Source organism: Otolemur garnettii, unplaced genomic scaffold, assembly GCF_000181295.1.
Source record: "Otolemur garnettii isolate 467f Iridium unplaced genomic scaffold, OtoGar3 scaffold00013, whole genome shotgun sequence".
NCBI lineage: Eukaryota > Metazoa > Chordata > Mammalia > Primates > Galagidae > Otolemur > Otolemur garnettii.
Genome location: NW_003852408.1, coordinates 31,777,258 through 31,796,610, shown reverse-complemented (window position 1 = coordinate 31,796,610; position 19,353 = coordinate 31,777,258). Strand labels below are relative to the sequence as shown.

At 36.2% G+C, this 19,353-nt stretch overlaps 1 protein-coding gene across 3 annotated transcripts in view; it reads right to left on the bottom strand.

Moving 5' to 3' along the window:
- Positions 1-19,353, bottom strand: part of SATB2 (SATB homeobox 2) — a 193,098-nt gene that overhangs the window by 60,841 nt on the left and 112,904 nt on the right. For all 3 annotated transcript variants that reach the window (XM_012802151.1, XM_003785049.2, XM_012802152.1), the window contains one exon: positions 12,599-13,071. In XM_012802151.1, the coding sequence (XP_012657605.1) occupies positions 12,599-13,071 (473 nt within the window). The remainder of the gene's footprint in view (positions 1-12,598; positions 13,072-19,353) is intronic.

The window sequence follows — 19,353 nt, the reverse complement described above, 5'->3', positions numbered from 1 at the left end:
TGGCTCAGCCAAACGCCCAGGCTTCCCTTTGGAAAAAGCCTCAAACTAGCTGGAGACTGTTTTCATTTCTGTAAATTACGTTTTGTTTGCAGCAGCTCAAGTGGGAGGTAGAAAGGGTAACTTGCAGCGTTCACCTATTTACTCTAACATATATACGCTTGAAGTAACTTAACCCAAAGAAATACTCATTTATCACATAAAGCGAATTGTAGGAAAGTGTTGGGGTCCAATCTGAACAAAGGTAAATATTCAAAGTGTCCTATAAGCTCCAAACAGCTTATAAGTACTTCTGAATGCTATGCTTAAAGTAAAATCATACACTGACCACTTCTTTAGAAACATTTGGATTGGGTGTTTTAAAGAAAATAAGCCCTATCCCCTGATAACATATTTTAATTATTAATTCTAGAATGCGTGGACAAATTAGGTAAGCTGTTTAATGACAGTCATCTTCAGAATCAAGTTACATCTCTTTAAAGAGGTATGATTCAGAACATTCATTACACACTAGTGAGTCTGAAGATATATTTCAGCTCATAATTATATATTACTTTAAACAAATGGTGTCATAACCAATTCGCAAGGTTAAAAATATTTCATAGACTCCCATTTTACAGGTAAAATAAAACTACAGAAGTCAGAGGTGGAAGGGGCATTGGCACTCATTTAGGTCAACGCATGACCCTGCTCCAGAACAGAACCCACAGGTCACATACTTCCCTTGAAATGTCAAAATTAAAAAAAAAAAAAATCTCACCTCCAAAGGTATTCCTCATCCCTGTTTCACTACCTACCCCTTTGCATCCTCATTTGTTAGGCTTATTTTCCACACAATCCCAGAATGTCTGGGTCCAGGTGACGGAAGAGCCACAACCTGGTCTCTTCTTAAGGAAGCCAGGTAATACCAAATTCCTAGCCTAATCACACAAAGCAAACGCTTCCATTTCAGTGATCAATTCAAAGTGAGTCAAAGCAGTGAAATTACTGGCTTGGCTGCACAAAGTATCAGCATTCTGCCATCTGAAAGCTCACCTAGCAAAATCATTTTCTCTCCTAATGTTCAGTCTCATTTCCTTCAAAGTGCCCCAGAGAGGCATTTTCCCCTCTGCTCACAAATATGAACAGGTTTCCCTGGGTCCCATATTCATAATCTACACCCCACTATGAATCTGACTGTTGAAATTCATTTGTGTAATGCTAAAAATACCCACCCCCCTGAGCATTGCTTAGCCATGAAGCTGGAGTACTTAGTCTGATTTGAATAAAGGGTATACAAGGCACAATAATGACAATTTGATTTTTATTATTAAAAATGATGTGTTAAATCCTCAAAGAAAATGTCATTATTGCATTAGTTTAATAAAACCTCTCTTTTATTACAATATTTCTTTATTAGGAAAGACAGCCTATGCATGTGGCATTTTTGTAGGATGGGGTGGATGGAATTGAGCATCTAAAGGGAATTAATGTTCTCGGCAAATATAAATGCATATATAAAAGTAACGTTTGCAGACAAATGTTGTTACTATAGAGATATATTCTGCAAAGCATTAAAAGACTAGATATATGTATGCCCACTGCAGTTGGATATTCTTTCTCGATTCTTTGCACCAGGATAGCACCAGTTGTCTTCTACTTTTGACACTTATTGTCCTTTACACTGTGGTACTACGAAACCTTCCTCCCATGATTAACTCCTTGGGAGCAGGATCTATATGTTTTACATTTGGTAGTTATTTGGTAACTCATAGGAATAGAGACTCAAAGAAAGCAGCAAATGCATATTTTGTAAGTTTCTGGGAGTGGGAGTCCCGTCTTCCCTGAACACTAGCAACAGACCCTGGCAGGCTACACACTGAAAATCTGAGTCATATTATACGCAACAAGATCTTTTCATTCAGCCTACTGAAAACAAGATAATTGAACTGAAATTTGGGGTCATGCAAACTCCATTAAGAACAAATATTCCATGTACCCCAAATCTGCAATTTATTAGATGAACATTTGTCTCACAGACAGCTTTCTTTCTCATGCACATGATAAAACTTCACTGGAGCCACCTGACACATCAGGATAGAGTTAAATATGCAACACAGAGTGTGGGGGTACAACAGAACATTCTTGAAGCCACAACAGTCTGTGCTTTCATAACTGCAATACCCTTGACCAAACCACAGGTGAATACATACGATGGAAGAACCCAGCCTAAACCTGATTTCTGACAACTTTACTACTTTTTGGCCTATTTTATATATGCAATGATGATCCCTTCTTCCTCACTATCTATAGGAACTCTTAGGCACTGGAATAGGAGGCTATGAACAATCCAAGTCAAAATTGTCTGAACACGTTAGCACCAAAAATTGAAAGCAAACAGTACTGAACAGGTTTCCTTTGGAAACATTTTTACCGGTGGTTTTCTCAGCTCTGGGCACATACGTGGTTTCTACTCACACCTCAAGTACCTGGCACCATGACTATTTCATTCACAAAGTTCTGGGCCCCAGTTATTTCTAGTTTTCATGAGTGTTCTGTGAAACAACTGTTGGCAAGCTGCCCAAAAAATTTACTAGCTTTGGCTACTTTGTCAAAACATTGGCAAAAATAGTACTTTCCACAAACAAAACAAAACAAACCCCAAAAATACATTTATTGAATATTTATGCCTCAAATGTATCAGATGCCTACATATATAAGTAAAGCAGTCTTTTAACAACACAGAGTTGACTCTGTCCTCAAATAGTTATAAGACATTGTTCCTTCCTGCGGAAACATTTCTGTATTAAATTTAATCACCTTCAGGGTCAAAAGCATCTGTTCTCATATAGCACATGAGGCACATCACAGTTCTTACTGTAACACAAAAGGATTAGCAGTTTGAAGTCTATTTACCACTTGCGCCTCCTTGAAGAAGGGGTTGTGTCTTTCATCTTCTGCTCTATGATGGCAGAAATGATAAGAGTAAAGTCGGTTTTAAGTGTGAGCTCTAAAGTCAGACTCGCTGGGTTCAAAATTGGGCTTTAACTGAACAAGGATCATTTAATCTCCCTATGGCACATTTTCCTCACCTATAAAATTGAGATAATTCTACCTCCTAGGTAGAATTCCCTAGAGAGCTTATAGCAGAACATGACACACATAGCTAAGAGTTCCATCAGTGTTAAGACATCATTATAATGCTTGGCATAGCCTCTGAATATATAATAACTATTTGTTAAATGAATAAAAAAAATTATCAAGGTACATTTCTTTTTTTAAATTTGAAATAATTTTAAATATTCAAGGCTCTCTAGTAATACTTTGCTAAATGTCTTCTCATTGAGAAGGAAAAAATACAAAGAGTAACTTTTAGGAAGTGGGATGATTTAAGATAGGAGAATATAAAGAAAAACATAATAAATTATATAAAATGAATATGGATATTCCACCAGATAGCACTAAATTAAGATATTCACTTTATTCTTCAGAAAAGTAAAACAACTTTCCTTCTCAAAGTAACTTTGCTATCATTTAAAATAAATTTTAATACATATCATTGTTTAAACATGGGTCATAATTATAGTGTCATAAAATTAATTTAGCACATCATAACTAACTTTTTACAAAGAATTGGATGGAATTAAACAGCTTAGAAAATACCAGAGTGTTTTATACACGGTATTAGTATTATTTCACGAAGATTTCTTTTTATTGTTTGTTCATGAAGGCTTTGCTGTAGAAATATACAGATACATAAAGAGAGGTGGAAATAAGATAGGGCTAGAGATATGCTTACATATATTTGTATTTCTTACTGTTACTGTAGTCAAAGAAGTTTGAAAGTAAATTCTGTAGACTATATTGGCAATTGGCACAAAACTTGAAAGGAGAATTAAAACAACCAAGTACTTTCAAATTAATTTTAAGTAGATAATTATTTTTTTCACTGCATTTCTGGCCTTTAATCTTAATTCACTCTATTAGAACAAACATGCAATTAACCCAACAAATGGTCATCATTTTAATCAATGGCTATGAAAGGAAAACTCCTTGTGTATTTTTTTTTGTCTTAAATAAGTAATGATGAAAAATATACAAACAATGGGATCTAAAGCTAGTGTTTCTCTGCATTTCATTTATAAAAAGTTATACTTTATAGCCAGGTGTTGTGGCGGGCACCTGTAGTCCTAGCTACAGGAGGCTGAGGCAAGAGAATCACTTAAGCCCAAGAGTTTGAGGCTGCTGTGAGCTGTGATGCCATGGCACTCTACCGAAGGCGACACAGTAAGACTCTGTCTCAAAAAAAAAAAAAAATTATACTTTAAATATAAAACATCATCTAAGATTTGGGGAGACTAGTAAAATAATGAAAAGAGCAGGTTTCTACTGAGATACCTTCACTAAAGGTAAAAGAAAGTCTTTATTGAGGACAGAAACTTGTATCTGTGGGAAACTGAGTCAATCATTCCTTCTTATAGAATGGTGAAAAAGGCTGATAAAAATTTCACCAAAAATAAGTCTTCTTCTTTTATTTTTTAGTATAAAAGGAGAAACCTGAATTTCCTATGAGTCTAAGTAACTAATTTTTGAAGACTTTGCACATTAGTCAGGGATAAAAGGAATGCACAACACAGTATGCCACCATGTCTGCTTCCCCGGATTCCTTGGTACGAGTTTTGTGAAGGTGGGAGAAAAGAAATATCCTTGTTCTCTTTTATATACAAGTGTCTACCTCAGGTGGATTTAGGAATGGGGGAAGAGTTGCATATGTCTGATGGCTGCCCAGTCAACCTTCCCCTTCCCAGAGCACAGAGCCAGCATCTCCTCTGAATCTGTTTAGATAGGGTCTTTGACCTAACCATCCATGGTCTGTTTTTTCTGTTGTTGTTGCTGATACGGCCTAAAAGGTGTTAATTCACAATAAATAGTCTTTATATGTTCAGGAGAGATTGAAGTGCGACTGCTGCTTAGAGGCCCACCCTCAAGTAATCTAATAACTTTGGGACATGGCTATCCTAGAAGGTATTAATATTATTATAATCTTGGAATCTATCAATTCAAGCCAGTGATTCTGAAATGAAAGACGGTTTATTTTATGAGGCAGCAGGGACATGTCTTCCTACTTTATTAATACAATGTTCTGAAATCAAAAGAGGGTATATTATTTACTTCAAAACTCAATAACAGTTTCATGCCTGATCTGCAGCAGTTCATATTTACAGCCCATCTCGTAGTGAGTGGACTTCCTTTCTCTCGTAGGTTTCCTTGTCAGTTTATAACCAGCTCACTGGACCATGGAGCCAAGACCCCTGGATTCACATTATAGTCTATTACTCTGACTTGCTCAGCACCTGTATCTCTACTGGATACTGAAAAATGATGACTGAGAACAGATGCTGGCTGACAAGGGTTCTGAACATCTGTAAGGTCAAGTTTTCTAGAAATATAAACTGTACATATAATTAAAATGTGCCTACCTTTGGCTAATAATAGTATAAGTCAAGCAAAGGCTTTAAAAGAGAAGTTTCTTCTCTTAAAGAACTGATTGGTAACACACTGAAGCTCAGCTTATCAAATCCTTTTGGTTGCCAAGATTTTCATTTTGTTGCTTCACATTTCTTCCTAATTGTGCCACTTCAAAATGTAGTCTTCAACAATTCCTTAACCATATTTAATCTTAATAATTTGCAGCGTGTATGTACTACAGACACCGAGTCAATAAAGCATAAAAGCAAAATTCATGTCATTTTACACAAGAACGTTTGCATTTCCAGCAGTTGACCTTACTGCCAGCTTTTCCTGATGCACCATTCAATCTAACTTTCCAAGCTATTGAAAACATTCTCCAGTTGCTGAGTGACTTCATAAATTGTATTTACAACCCTGGTCTTAAGTTTCTTCAAATGATGTGGCGTTGATGAGTAAACTGTAGATTTTTTTTTTTTGCAAAGTCTCATATAAACTAAGAAAATAGCCAAATAAGGGCAGGTCAACCAAATGAGCTCCCATGCAATTTTTAAAATCCTATTCTCGATCAGGTAAGACCAGAATGCACAGTTTACTCAAGCATGCCCTTTGAAAACAACCTGCATACTTTGTAACTCTGTGACTTTTTCATTGAACTGAAGAAGGAGCAAGATATCAAATTAAAGACCTACTGTTACAAAAGAATAGAGCATTTTGCAAAACACATCTGTGCTTCTCCTGAAAACTTGTTTGTAAGAATTGGCTCAGCAGAACTACCTGAGATACAAAATCAACCTGAAATTTTCTGAGTTATGGTGTGAACTGCTAGAGGAAAAAAGAAAGAAAAATAGCTATATTACACAAAAAATACAAATGTAGTAGACATCTTATTTTCAAATGACTCAAACTTCTTATTGCTGATTCCTTCCGTGAGGATGTTTCCCAAACTCTGCCACCAAGGTAAGAAGACAGTGGTATAGAGATTATATGAGGATCACACCTAATTTCCCTTTTCTGGCATTCTAATGCTCCCATTCACACGTGGCAGGGCATCCGTTCCACTGGATTTAGCCTAGTTTGGATCAAAGCTTCCTCTACTTCATTTAACAGATTTGTTCAGATGGAAGGTCTCAGAGGAGAAACAATGTTAGTAAATGGGGGATTTCTGAACATATGAATATGTAGGTCATTGGATTTTTAAATAAATTAGAGAATAGTTTATCTATTAAGGAAGATTCGCTGTACATATTTTATGAAACCATGCTTATTATAGGTCAGTGGACATTCTACATGCATCCCTTGGTAATATTAAGTTTTCTAAAATACTGTCACAGACATTTCCATACTGGCATAAGCCCCTAATTAATTTTTTTAAGTCCATAAAGTAACAAAGAGCTAAAGGATGATTCTGGTTAGGCATAATCAAACTGTCAAAGGGCAAAAATGTAAACAAAGTAAATAGTAAAGCAATTTATTTCATGTTCATAGGCCTAGTATGTGTAAATATGTTAGTGTTAAAATAAATTCAAGATATAAACAATATTATGAATGAATATGAAACAAATAAAACTTGGTAGAACACTGGTGCTGTTGCTTCCTATACTTACTATTTCCTCAGATGCCATCAGAAGATGGGGTAGGGTAAAGAAGTGAAGCTACTCTGAAGTCGCACAGCCACATAATTTACCATTCACATTTAGCAAGGGTGGTTTTCATATAAGTCAGGTTTGTTGACTCAAACTTGACCTCAAATCCAATGTCTGTTTGTCTCATTGTCAGTTCCTTTCTCTCCTCTTTTCTCTTTCTCTCCCTGTCCCTTTCTAGTCCCTTGCTCTCCCTCACCCTCTCTCTCCACATTCAATATCTACAAGCCAATCTGGACAATATTCATCCATTGGGTTGTAGCACTACAAGGGGCTCTGGTTTAAAATAATAATAGTGGTAATATTTGCAAAAGAAAGAAGCACAGAAGAATTCTATACTATGTCTCATAAAGACGTGTTCTTTTTAATTTCTAAAGGAAATGGCATAAAACTATAAATATTTTTTAAACAAACTACTATCTCACAGCAGGACCAAATGCCCCTTAAGCAAACCAATGGCATGGATCTATAGCCTAGAACAAAATGCAGATTCTGAGATAAAGATTCCCATGTGTATGATTTATTAAGGAGGTGCTTCCAAGGAAAACTGGTGAGCGAGAGAGGCAGGACAAGGAAGGGAAAAAACCCAAGCGAGGTCCAGCCTCAGCCTTGTTCTGCAGATAGCCCTGGCCCCGTGTCAGAGCTTCACAGTGTCCTACTCCAAGAGGCAAAGGCGAGCGCCCTCCTTTACCGGTCAGCAGGTAAGCACTTCCAGCTCTCTTCCAGGATAAGCAAAGGGAAATCAGCAGCCTGAAGAGAAGAGGCTGATAGCAGACATTGGCTTTTAGAAGTAAAATGAAGGACGGTGGGAGAGGAGAGAGCACCAAAAACAAAGCACAGATGTGACCTGCCTCAGGCCCCTCACCATCTCACTATGACCTTAGGTAAAAGTGCCTAGAAATATTTCACAGATTGTCTGAATATTAATGGGCAAGTCAAAAAATACCAGTTCTCATTAAGTTCTATCTGCCATAAAAATCTTCAGATATCTTTCAATAGATTAGTTAAAAAAAAAAAGTGACGATACTCAGGATATATTTTATGTGGGGTTCTAACACCTGTCCTAATGACACAGGCAGGATGCGCCCCTCTGCTGCACCCTCCATCTCCCCACATCCAGAAATACATTAATCTGAGTCTCATGCTGGAGAGTCCATACCCTGGCATTACACGGTATCAAAGGTACTACATCTCTTCTAGAAAATGTGACTTGATTTTATTTTCTTTAGACAATCCATTTTTGTTAACAAATCGAAAGAAAAAGGAATAAAATGACAGTAAAAAATAAAATCAGACTAGCAAAAGGTTGTCTATCTCTGACTCCAGCAGAAGCCATGAGCCTGTCATGAAGCATGGATAGGACATCATTTTATCAAACAAATGCATTTAATGTTTTTAAAAGACATTTATTAAAATAAAAATGCATTTTAAAAAGCTCTATTCCCTTAATTATGTTAGTTTACATCATCAAATGATATAGCAGCAATAGATCATGCAATAGATCTCCTGGAGAATTGATACTTTACATGCTATTTATTATGAATTTGAGTTTTTCATATGGAAGTCTTAAACATGAAAAACTAAGCAGATAAATTTTTTATATTTCTAGCTTTATTTATGAATGTTTGCATATTATACTCTCTCTCTCTCTCACACACACACACACACACACACACACAAAAGCTAGATTTGTTCTTGGTACAATCATTAAGCACAAATTCAGGAAGACAAAACAGGATGACAAAATGTATTTGATAATATATGAATAATAGAGATCATGAACGATTTCTGGAAAATATTCAATAGACTGATGATAGCGATACAATGTTTATTTTTATTTGTTTTATTAGAGCTGGAGAATTACTATATTATCAATAAATGTGTGACTTCACTCAAAAAAATCTCAGTATTTGGAAAATCTATGGTTGGTTTCATGGGGTATAATACACATATACCTACTTTCCATTTAACAATGCTGCTGATAAAACCAGCTGCCCAGTCTTGCTGTTAGTGGCTACAGTACCTACAGCAAAAACAATCTGCCTGCTGACCTCCTGCTTAAGTTCAAACTATGTCATTCTGTCAATACCATCTACCTTGATTAGGTTGGGCTATATATACAACAGGTTATGATCCCAGAGGGATGAAAAGCTCTCCCAAATTAAAAGCAGAATTTTAAAAGGAAATACTCATACATTCCTATGCAGTTTCCATTTGATATCCTCAAGGCTGGCCCATGAACTCAAGCTCATGTTGATTGAAAGTGAATGTTTCCTTCTGGGTGTAGCCATCTTACAAATTTAATGGCAGGAGGAAAATAATAAAATGTGTTCCATGCTTCAATTAGACCTTTTATAACTTGGCACTTGAAAAATGGCAATGCCAAAAAAAAAAATCATTAATCTATAAAAATAGACAAAAGGATTGTATGGGAGAAGACAGACCTCCAGGAGTCTGGGGTCCTGGCAGGTCTGGGCCACCCTCTCACCAATTTAGTCTGTCTCTTCCCTTGCCTCATTGTGAATCTACACTCATCCTTCATGCTTTTTGGGTAAAATGTATACTGTGTTTGCTTTTAAAATCCAAAGTAATATGTTACTTGGTTGCAACTGTGCTTTCAATATTATCCTTAGCCAAAAGAGCTATACACATAATCAGGCAGTAAAATGTTGGTCAGCCATGAAATACCTATTCATGCACATAAATGGTACATGAAAACACATACACAGAGAACTATGAAATACAGAGTCAAAAGACACATCCTTCCAATTTGTATTTTACTGTGAACACACAAATGCTGCCTAAGTACTCTGAGTCACAAGAGCAAAGTATTAGAGTGACGTCTGAAACATGTACAGGTCTTTCTGAACCTCCAAACTCATTTTCAAGTGATGAAAATAGACTCATCAATATTAGAACATACAAATTAGTTAAGAGTTAAGGGAACAAGACATTTCACCTCTCTGGGTCCCCTGCCATACCTAACATGTCAGCATCAAGTCTAAAACAATTCCACTGTTTCTTCCTGTCCTACTCCAGCAGAAGGTGAAGACCATTTCCAAACCACAATAGTTAGTACCATCACTAGTCCATGTTGTGAGGTCTCAAGCTATCTCACAAATCCTGTGATTGCAAATCAACTCCCCAGCACATTCAAGATGGCCACACGTTTTTGGCCTCCCTTACACCACCAATTTTTGGAAAAAGGAAACTGCTTTTCCATCCTTAACAACTAATAGTTCTTTAATTCCTAAATTCCAGCTCCTGCCACCACCACCCCCACTCCAGTGAAATTATACTCTAAAGTTTGCCAAAGCCTTCTCCCAACCAACTTCCAAGATTCATGGCAGGGTTTCAAGGCCCTCCCTCTGAGACTTTCCAGCTTCCCACACATGGACAAGTCTCCTTTGGGGAACTCTCCACTCATGTCTTCTGTACGCTCACCACTATCTCCCTATGCTTCCATCTCCACCCGCCATACCCATGTCTCCCCTGGCGTTTCTTCTGTCTCTTTCTATGGTCCTGCTGCTGGCCATAGTGGTGGCAGACATGGTAGCAGTTTCTTCCCTTCCAGCTGTGTGACTCTTCAAATACCAGGCTCTAGCCCTGACAGTTCCTCTTACTACCAAACTCATACTTTCAATGACTGCTGCGTATCTTCACTTACGAAGTTGTCCAGAACTTCACAGTCAAAATAATTCAACATAAAATAATCACTTTAACCTTATTCCAACCACTCTTTCAACATTTTCCTCGATTCTCTTAATAATTATAACTTTATTCTCAGTCATTGGGCTCAAACTTTTGTGTTATCTTTACTCATTCCCTCTTAATCTATTCACACACTTTCTGTCAATTTTGTTTCCGCAGTGTCTCCTGACTCTATATCCTCCACTCCATTGCCACAAGCCCAGTTCAAGCCTCTAAATGATATTCCTATGCTTTTGCTATTGTGAGAGATTAAAAAAAAAAACTCCCACAGATCTAATTCTGATTACTGGATCACAGCATATTCCTTCAATGTTTTCCAGTGGCTATTAAAGTGAAAAGTTCTTAGCATGGCCCTCAAGACTGTTTGTTCTGTGCCACCCACTTTAAGTTTTATCATCTGACTTTATTATCAAATATTCCTTCACTTTTGACTCAATATTTTTCTCATGAATTTGCTTTGCCTAAAATAAGCTTTTTCTTCATCATTGCCTATTAAATTTTATTTACCCTTCAAGATCCCACTCTTGGCAACCTAATTCTCTAAGCTAGTTGTTGACGCATGTGTTTGCCCGTAAAATTTTCCCTCTTTGCATCTGCACAGAGCTTAGCTTCTGGCCTTGCACTTAGAAGCATGGCTAAACTGAAACCTATTGCCTCTTGAAGACTTACCATATTTCTAACCCCGCCTTGCCATGGACTTTCGCTACAATCATTGGTTACACTCTCCTACATTATTTACCATATTTCATATTTTAGTACAGTAATCTGGTTTCACTACTAGATCGTTAACTCTCCGAGTTTAGGCACCTTTACCTCTTTGTTACTGACATAAGGGCTGAAAATGTGACCCCCTGACTAGTAACAACAGCATTGCCTGGGACCTTGTCAGAAATGTAAATTTCTGAGTTCTACCTGAGACATACTATATCAGAGACCCTGAATAAGGCTCACCAATCTGCTGTAACAGGTGGGTTGATGCATACTCAAGTTTAAGAACCATTGGTAGAAAAGAATGCCTTTCATAAAAGTAGGCTTCAATAAAATAAGACATGCATGAATTTAATTGTTTACCTTTTATCATTAAATATTATACTGCATATAATTCTCTCAAAACATTAAAAATATAAGTAAACTATCCATTATCACTTTATCAATATCTTAAAGCTAACTTGTACGTTTTGAGGGGTTTATTAAAATAAGTGTATGACATATAATGATACTTCTTTTAGAAAGCTCAAAAATAAGGGTAACAGTAAATAGTTTGGGCATGCATAAATAGTTTTACAACTAATTTTCTTAAAAAACCATAGGGAGTGGTAATTATAAAATTAAAGATCAAGTTTACAACCAGGGAAATGCACATGAAGAGGATGAGGGAGAACTACATACAAAGACTCAAGACACTAGTGACATCTGGGGTCCTGAGGTGGGTGGTAGGTTCACACACGTTCATGACATTACTGAAATGAAGGATCAAAACTTACATGGCAGGTACAATGTACACTATTCAGGTGATGGGTACTATAAAAGCTCTAACTCCATTGCTTTACAATCTATCCCCGTAACAAAGCCCCACTTGTACCCTCTAAATCTTTGGAAATTTTTTAAATTATTAATTAATTAGGATTATGCATGAATCAGTGAGTTTTATAAATTAAGGACCATTAATTAATTCTATGTACTCTGAGAGCCACAGATTTTTTTTTAAAGAGATATAAAATAACTAAGAAGACAGATCACAATTCTTTCCCTAGTGTTAATTCTTAACTACCAATTATACTGTTCAGTGCTAATTGTACCTGTGTGCGGTTAAATGCCACTCTTGCAAAGACAGCTTGGGACACACTGGCCCTCTTCAGCTCATCTCTGACTTGCTGGTAAATATCTGGAGAAACTTCCACGGAAGAGTTGGTTGGCTCTGGCTTAACTGCCCTGGGAATGGGAGGATGGTTCAGGAACTGCTGGTTGATGGCTTGGGGATGCTGGTGAGCTAAGAGCCGGCTAACAGCAATCTGTTGGTTTATCAGATGGGCCATGGCTATTTGTTGCCTTACAAGTTGTGGACTGAGCTGAGGAGAAAGAAGACCAGGGCTCATGATGGGCTGTAACGCGGGCACTTGGTTTCGAATTGGAGTGCTGTGGTGGATCTGGCTGTGAGGAGACTGTTCGTTGGTTTTCCCCAGGGATGCCAGCTGGTTCATATTTGGTAAATGCATTGGACGCTGGCCCAGAACACAATAGTCTGAAAGGTTTTCTCGTTCCACTCTTTCCACTATTAAAAGATAAAAATGATAATTTATCATTATTTTCACTGGCAAAATTTATTGCTAATATATAGGGTACTAGATTACTATATTTTTGGTACATTAATGACATAAACCATTTTTCATACAAAGCAAGAAGCCCCACTTTTTTTCCAAAATTAACATTTTTCATAATAGATGTTTTCATAAAAGATATAAAAGTATCTGTCACTTCATTTTGTTTAAATGCTATAAAGTAAGCATGTCATTGAATAGCCAAGACAGAAATTCCTATCACAAATTCTAAATCCTCTCATATTCCCAAGCACTATCGTCTCCCCTATCACCCTTTGTTATAAAAACACCAGCTGTTCTTATCTTCTGTAGTCTGTGGTTAATGGTGTAGTTCATGGTTATCAGGAAATGACAAGGACAACACCTCCAGCCAAATTAAGTGCTATTTTTTAATAAAGATCTCACATGCAAGTAAATATTATATACAACTATAGAAACATTCATAGAAAATGTCTACCACATAATGTATACTTCTATCTACTCACTTGATATCATTTTTATAGAAATGTTTCTTTAATAAATGGGTATTTTAAAAATTGTGATATACACTCAGGTAAGAACAAAACTCACAACTAACAACACCTTAACTTGCCATGACATGGTTTCCCTACTCCAGGTTATCTGCTTTATTACATTTTACTGCACTTTACTGAAGATTTAAAAAATAACCTTGAGAAGGAAAAGGAAAAAAAAAGTGTAAGTGTTACATATGTCTACAGATAAGGCAAATGTTTTTTCCCCCAAGATCATTTCTCAGGAAAGAGTCACCTCAGAGTCGAATCCTTATCTAAGTCTCTATATTACTTTATGATATAAGACAAAGTGACGTTTGAAGAAAATATATTAGACTGAAACAACCCCTCATTAATAGTTTTAAATGATTAGAGCTCTAATCTAACAAATTCTTTTTTTGAAAGCAAAAATTCCACATTCACTTAGTTATTATTTCTCACAATTACGAATTCTAGATATTATTGTGCAAAAGGTTGTTAAAAGTAACCTTTATCTTATTTTATTTTTCGAGACAGAAGAGTCTCATTCTGTTACCCAGACAAGAGTACCACGGCACCAGCCTAGCGCACAGCAATCTCAAACTCCTGGGCTCAACCGATCCTCCTGCCTCAGCCTCAAGAGTAGCTGGGACCACATGCCCACCACAATGCCTGGCTAATTTTTCTATTTTTAGTAGAGACTGAGTCTTACTCTTGCTCAGGCTGGTCTTAAACTACTGAGCTTAAGCAATCCTTCCACCTCAGCCTGCTAAAGTGCCAGGATTACAGTTGTGAGACACTAAGCCTAGTGGAAAAGTAAACTTTTTTTTTATTAAATCATAACTGTATATATTCATGCATTTATGGGGTACAATGTGCTGATTTTATATATGATTTGGAATGTTTACATCAAACTGGTTAACATAGCCTTCACCTCACTTAATTATTGTGTTAAGACATGTATATTCTACATTTAATAGATTTGTCATGTACTCTTGCAATATGCACTTTAAGTGTGGTCCCACCAATTACCCTTCCTCCATCCAACCTCACCCCTCCCCTCCCTCTCCTCTTCCATCCTTCATCCTGGGCTATAGTTATATTTTATCTTTCATATGAAAGTGTGGGTGATTATATATTGGTTTCATAATAGTACTAAGTACATTGGATACTTTTTCTTCCATTCTTGAGATATTTTACTAAGAATAATATGTTCCCGCTCCATCCATGTAAACATAAAAGAGATAAAGTCGCCATCTTTTTTTAAGGCTGCATAATATTTCATGGCAAGTTAATACACTCCTTTTGGAAAGAAGTTTGGAGAACACTTAGGGATCTAAAAGTAGACCTGCTGTTTGATCCTGCAATTCCTCTTCTGGTACATCCAGAAGACCAAAAATCACTTTACAACAAAGATATCTGCACCCGAACATTTACTGTAGCCCAATTTATAATTTCTAAGTCATGGAAGAAGTCCAAGTGCCCATCAACCCATGAATGGATTAATAAATTGTGGTATATATATAATGGAAAAATAACTTTTAAAAGCACCATTATCAGTGGTTACATGCTGGAGATCAAAAATATTCAGCTATAGAACAATTTTTCTTAATAACTGTCCCCCTATTGTGCAAATGATGCTCATAGGTTTGGCATACAATTTAGAGTTACAAAATTATATTTGTATCAAACAATACTTTGAATCTGAAAAAATGTAGGCAGAAATAATGTGTGCTGGAAAATTAGATGAGATGCCTCAAAACTTGGGATTTAGTGATGACAAAGATACTAATGCCAAATCAGCTGTGAGGAATTTGAATAAAATCAATCAATGAAGGGTGAGGGACAGTAATATTTCTATGTTTTATGTAATACATGATTTTAAAACATATATGTAGAACTAAATTAATAGATTACAAATGTAGGTATATATTTGACCATTTTATCTACATGCATAAAAGTTTTATCAGAGGGTCACAAAATAATATATATACATTTTTTAAAAGGGAACGACTATATTAAAATTGTAATAATACTCAGGCTCAGTGCCTGTAGCTCAGTGGTTAGGGCACCGGCCACATACATTGGGCCTGGCGGGTTCAAACTGGCCCAGGCTTGCTAAACGATAATGACAACTATAACAACAACCACAACAAAAATAGCAAGGCATTGTGGAGGTGCCTGTAGTCCCAGCTACTTGGGAGGCTGAGGCAAAAGAATCACTGAAGCCCAAGAGTTTGAGGTTGCTGTGAGCTGTGACTCAACAGCACTCTACTGAGGGTGACACAGTGAGACAAAGTCTCAAAAAAAAAAAATTGTAATACTCAATATATACTAATAACAAAAGATGAATACAAGTCAAGAACCTCATAATTGCAGAAGTCAAATGTGACTTGAGTATTACAAACTTAATACAGTTTTTTCCTTGCTTAGAATCTGTATACCTTTTTTCAGTACCTTCTATATGCAAATGTCTTACTGGGAAAATAAGTGAACACCCATATCTTGGGATCTCCTTATATTCAGACAGGTACAATATTTTTTCCTGCTTTTTATAAAAAACTGAATTCTTGCTTGACTTTCCTACAAACTCCCAAATAAGTCAAAAGTTTACTACAGACCTCTTTTAGGGTTCAATTTCTAACTTAATCCTTATAATGTAATTCATTTAGTTATATGTCCCTTTTCCCTCTTTAGGTTCAAGGTAGACATACTATTTTACTCTTATTCTCTAAAGGCAAACCTTTTTCAATCATTGTATTAATTAAACTTTTAAGTACATAGTCTTAAAACTAAATTAAATATATGGTAAGAGCCTTCAGATAAGGTAATGTTAACAGTTTCCACAGATTAGGAATTGTTATTATAATTTCCTTATTGAAAAAAGAAGCAAAGAGACCATGAGCTGCTTCCAAAGTGAAATCATACTTATAGGTAGAAATAGTTGGCTTTGCTGAAACATTGATTCACTTGTGCTTGTTTATTTGCTTTTTAATTCAGACAAAGCAAAGGTGAATTAAAATATTAAATTATGTGACATTTTCAGGTACTTAATAAGTAAACGTTACATTTATTTCTTTTTCTTCTTAAAACACATAAAATCATTCTTTTAGAGGATGCATTCTTTGACCAAAATCATTTTCCAAAATTTTGGTATTTTCATTTTTCAACAATCTAATTACATTTGCATGAATTTACTTTCCTTAAATATATCTAAATCACATCATTAATTTTAAAAGGCTCCCTCCACTCATAAATCTAGTAATAATTATACACATGGCATAAACATGAGCTCCATGAAACCTATAGGAATTGGTACAGTAAGAGTCTAAATAACGTCAGTCCGGAGTCTTTAAGGTTATATACAATAATTCCTTCTACCCATGTGAGTTCCCAGATCCTTACAAATTCATAGTTAAGAACAGCAATGATGGAAGTATCCTTAGAAACATGCAATGAAGTGAAGTATGAACTACTTAGTATAACCCTTTACTGAGGAACTGCAAATGCCCACTGTCCAGGTAGATAACAGCCAGAAAAGCCAGCTGTAAAGGTGGGCAGAGGTGGAGTGACAGTCTGTCTAGTTCAAAAGTAGCAGCCACTACCTTACCTCAGCCAGTATGTGTCTTTTTTGTATTGTCATTACATGTTGGCAACTAAGTCCATTTTCAAAATACAAAAAAAGCCAAACAAAACATTTCTGAAAACCAGATCCTGCCCATGGCTGACAGTTTTTAAATTCTGCCTCCGAAATGAAAGGCATCTTTTGTTTTTCAGTCCCTGATGGCTCTACCAATAAAAGCCAACTTCTTTACTCCCAAGAATGAAGGAAGAAAAAAAAAAATCATCCCAACTAAGAATGCCTCAGGGTCAAATGCTAACCAACAGGCTTCACTTCCACTGACCAAGGCAGTGTACAATTTCAGAAATGGTTTGCACAGACTGCCTAATTTTAAAACATCTTCATTTATTTCTAGCTACCACTCTTACAAAAATAATATCAAAAGAATATCTTTAGACTCTTAAGTCACAGCAAGTGAAGTACAAATGCTTAAAAAAAAAAAAAAGAAAAGCATTGGAATGTGCTAGACTCCATCTGAAAATTGAGCCTGAAATTTCTTATTTCTTTTTCTTCATCCTTTTCTTTCTTCCCTCCCTCCTTTCCTTCATTTTTCTTCTCTTTCTCTCTCTTCTTTCCTTACTTCTCTTCCTTCTCTTCCTTCCTCCTTCCCTCTTTTATTTTTTTCTTTTAAAATAATTAGAAAGTAATCACAATGTCTGAAATGCAGACCTATAACAGCAGTACCTGGTTTTATGTTTTTGCTATTTTTCACCCTGTGATGGAAAACATCATGTGAAAGTCTGTCTTAAACTAAACCAAGAGCCACCTTACCCTGCTTTACTCAGCAGTAGAGGAGAAGTCCTGGGAAAGTGAGGGATGAAGGGCAGTGCCGTCTCTGATGGCGAATGCAAAGCTCACACTGACAACAGAACATGTTCCAGAAAAATTCAATGTGCTGACTTATTAAAGATAGATTAAAAACACAAGTGTTTCCAGTGCCTTAAGTCAGAGCTGCAATTTAATTCATACTGAACTTGATACCACTGAGGCTAAAGTTCTTAAAGTGAATGTTGAGGTGGGAAGTGCCTGGGAAGGAATGATGTTCTCCACTTCAAATAAGAGTCTCCAAACACGACACAGCTGAGGAACTGTTGAGGCAAGCGTAACTTAGACACTTCTATAGCTAGTAGCTGTAAGGCTTTTGGTAGCTAAGGCAACATCTGGGGAAGGCTCCAAGTCGAGGGGCCTTTGAGATAAACAGTTCAGATCTGGAATCTGTTTAAGTTTTGAGAAACTCAGAGTTCAACGACGATCTGGTAGATTTCTTCAAGCTTTCTGGAACTGGGTGAAAACTGCAGAGAATGGACAACTATTACCTAAATACCCTCTAAGCTTCTGGGATTTTGTTTACTCCAAAGTAGGTATGGCTTTTGTTCCCTGTATTAGAATCTCAGGGACTCCTAAAGCCTCATCAAATTCACACAGATAACGTTCTAACTAAGAGCAGCCCGTGACTATTAGCTATTCAGACACTTGGGACTTCTGGCTATGGCTGGTTGTTCGTAGACAAGAAAGTTACGCTCCTCCCTAGGGATTTGTCTGTATTATAATTAAAAGATATTTAGTCCAAAAATCTTATTTAAGGCAATTTTACAGTACATCCAGAAAGCCAAGTATTTATTTTAAATATTGCAAATCTCTGATATATATTTTAGGTTGTTACAAGAACATTTTCAATACTCAAAAATAAAATACATATTCTGGCACTTAATTCTTTTTATTATCATTTCTTTATTGCAATTATGTAAAGTAAATGTAATAAAATTTCAATGCCCAAATACATTATAATGACTAATTGGCCCAAAGAATAATTTCTGTGGAAGATTTATGAGCAAAAGGAGAAGCATGTGATAGGCACAGGCGCCTGCCAATGCCAGCAAGATGGCATAGGAAAGATGGAAAGAGCGTACACTATAACTAGCTGTGAAATGGGAAGATCACCTGTAAGTTAGTCTTAAAGTAACTGTCTAGGTTACTTGTTTAGGAGTATCTTATTGTTAGGATTTTTAAAACAATTCTTCTTCCGAATACTTGCTTCTATTCTTAAGTCTTTAGCAAGAATTTAAGACTTTCCTGAGATATCTCTGTGGAACTCCTTATTACAAGAATAATTGTAGTTTATA